This window comes from Phaethon lepturus, unplaced genomic scaffold (assembly GCF_000687285.1).
Source record: "Phaethon lepturus isolate BGI_N335 unplaced genomic scaffold, ASM68728v1 Scaffold47018, whole genome shotgun sequence".
Classification (NCBI taxonomy): Eukaryota; Metazoa; Chordata; class Aves; order Phaethontiformes; family Phaethontidae; genus Phaethon; species Phaethon lepturus.
In genome coordinates, this window is record NW_010560664.1 from 6,756 (window position 1) to 7,700 (window position 945).

The following is a 945-nucleotide window of genomic DNA, read 5'->3' on the forward strand; positions in this document are numbered from 1 at the left end:
TTCCAATGGAAAAGCAGGGAATGAAAGGGAACAGGTACTGATCTTCAGCAGCAACTTAGAGAAACACTTTGGCAAACCTGATTTTTAAGATTGTATATTGATTGTAGCCTCACGGTATTTTTTTAACTTATTTTTTTTAATTTTGTCTAAAGTTTGGCACTTCATTCACCAGGAATAACAGCCTTTGTTATATTTTATTAGCAGGATGCCTTGAGACAAATACAGCATCTGGCTGAGGATTGTGTGTGTGTGGCTTTTTCTTTTTTTTTTTTCTTTTTTTTTTCATATCTCTCTCTCTCTCTGCAAATGCTGGGAATAATTTAATTCACGAAATGGGAGACCTGAAGTCGGGTTTTGAAGAGGTGGATGGCGTGAGGCTCGGCTACCTCATCATTAAAGGAAAGCAAATGTTTGCACTCTCCCAGGTTTTTACAGACCTGCTCAAAAACATCCCGCGAACTACCGTGCACAAGCGAATGGATCATTTAAAAGTAAAAAAGCATCACTGCGACCTGGAGGAGTTGAGGAAACTCAAAGCCATCAACTCCATCGCTTTCCACGCCGCCAAATGCACCCTGATCTCCAGAGAGGACGTAGAAGCCCTTTACACATCCTGCAAAACCGAACGGGTCCTTAAGACGAAACGGAGGAAAATAAGCCGGGCGCTGTCAACCACCGACCTCCGGCCGGAGCTGGCACCCGCCGACCCCTTCTCCGGCTTCTGGAAGGAGAACAAACTTTGGCTGGGTTTGAGCGACTCTCCCCGGCCCCTGCTGCCCCTCAGGAGGAAAGCCTTGCGCCCGGGGGACACAGCCGTGCTACCGGCCTCTCATCTACCTCACATTTTTAGTAAATACACTGGCCACAGCTACCCAGAAATCGCTCGGGCGCCTTGCAAACCCCCCGTAAACTATGAAACGGCGGCGGGCAGCTGCGCGCCCCTCC

General features: G+C 48.1%; 1 protein-coding gene across 1 annotated transcript; it reads left to right on the forward strand.

Annotated features, from left to right (window-relative positions):
* Positions 1–332: 332 nt before the first annotated feature.
* LOC104613916 (SKI/DACH domain-containing protein 1-like) lies at positions 333–933 on the forward strand (the record flags this gene model as incomplete). The annotated part of the gene is made up of 1 exon (XM_010293733.1): positions 333–933. A coding segment is annotated over exon 1 (601 nt), but the record flags the coding sequence as incomplete, so codon positions are not given.
* Positions 934–945: the final 12 nt, after the last annotated feature.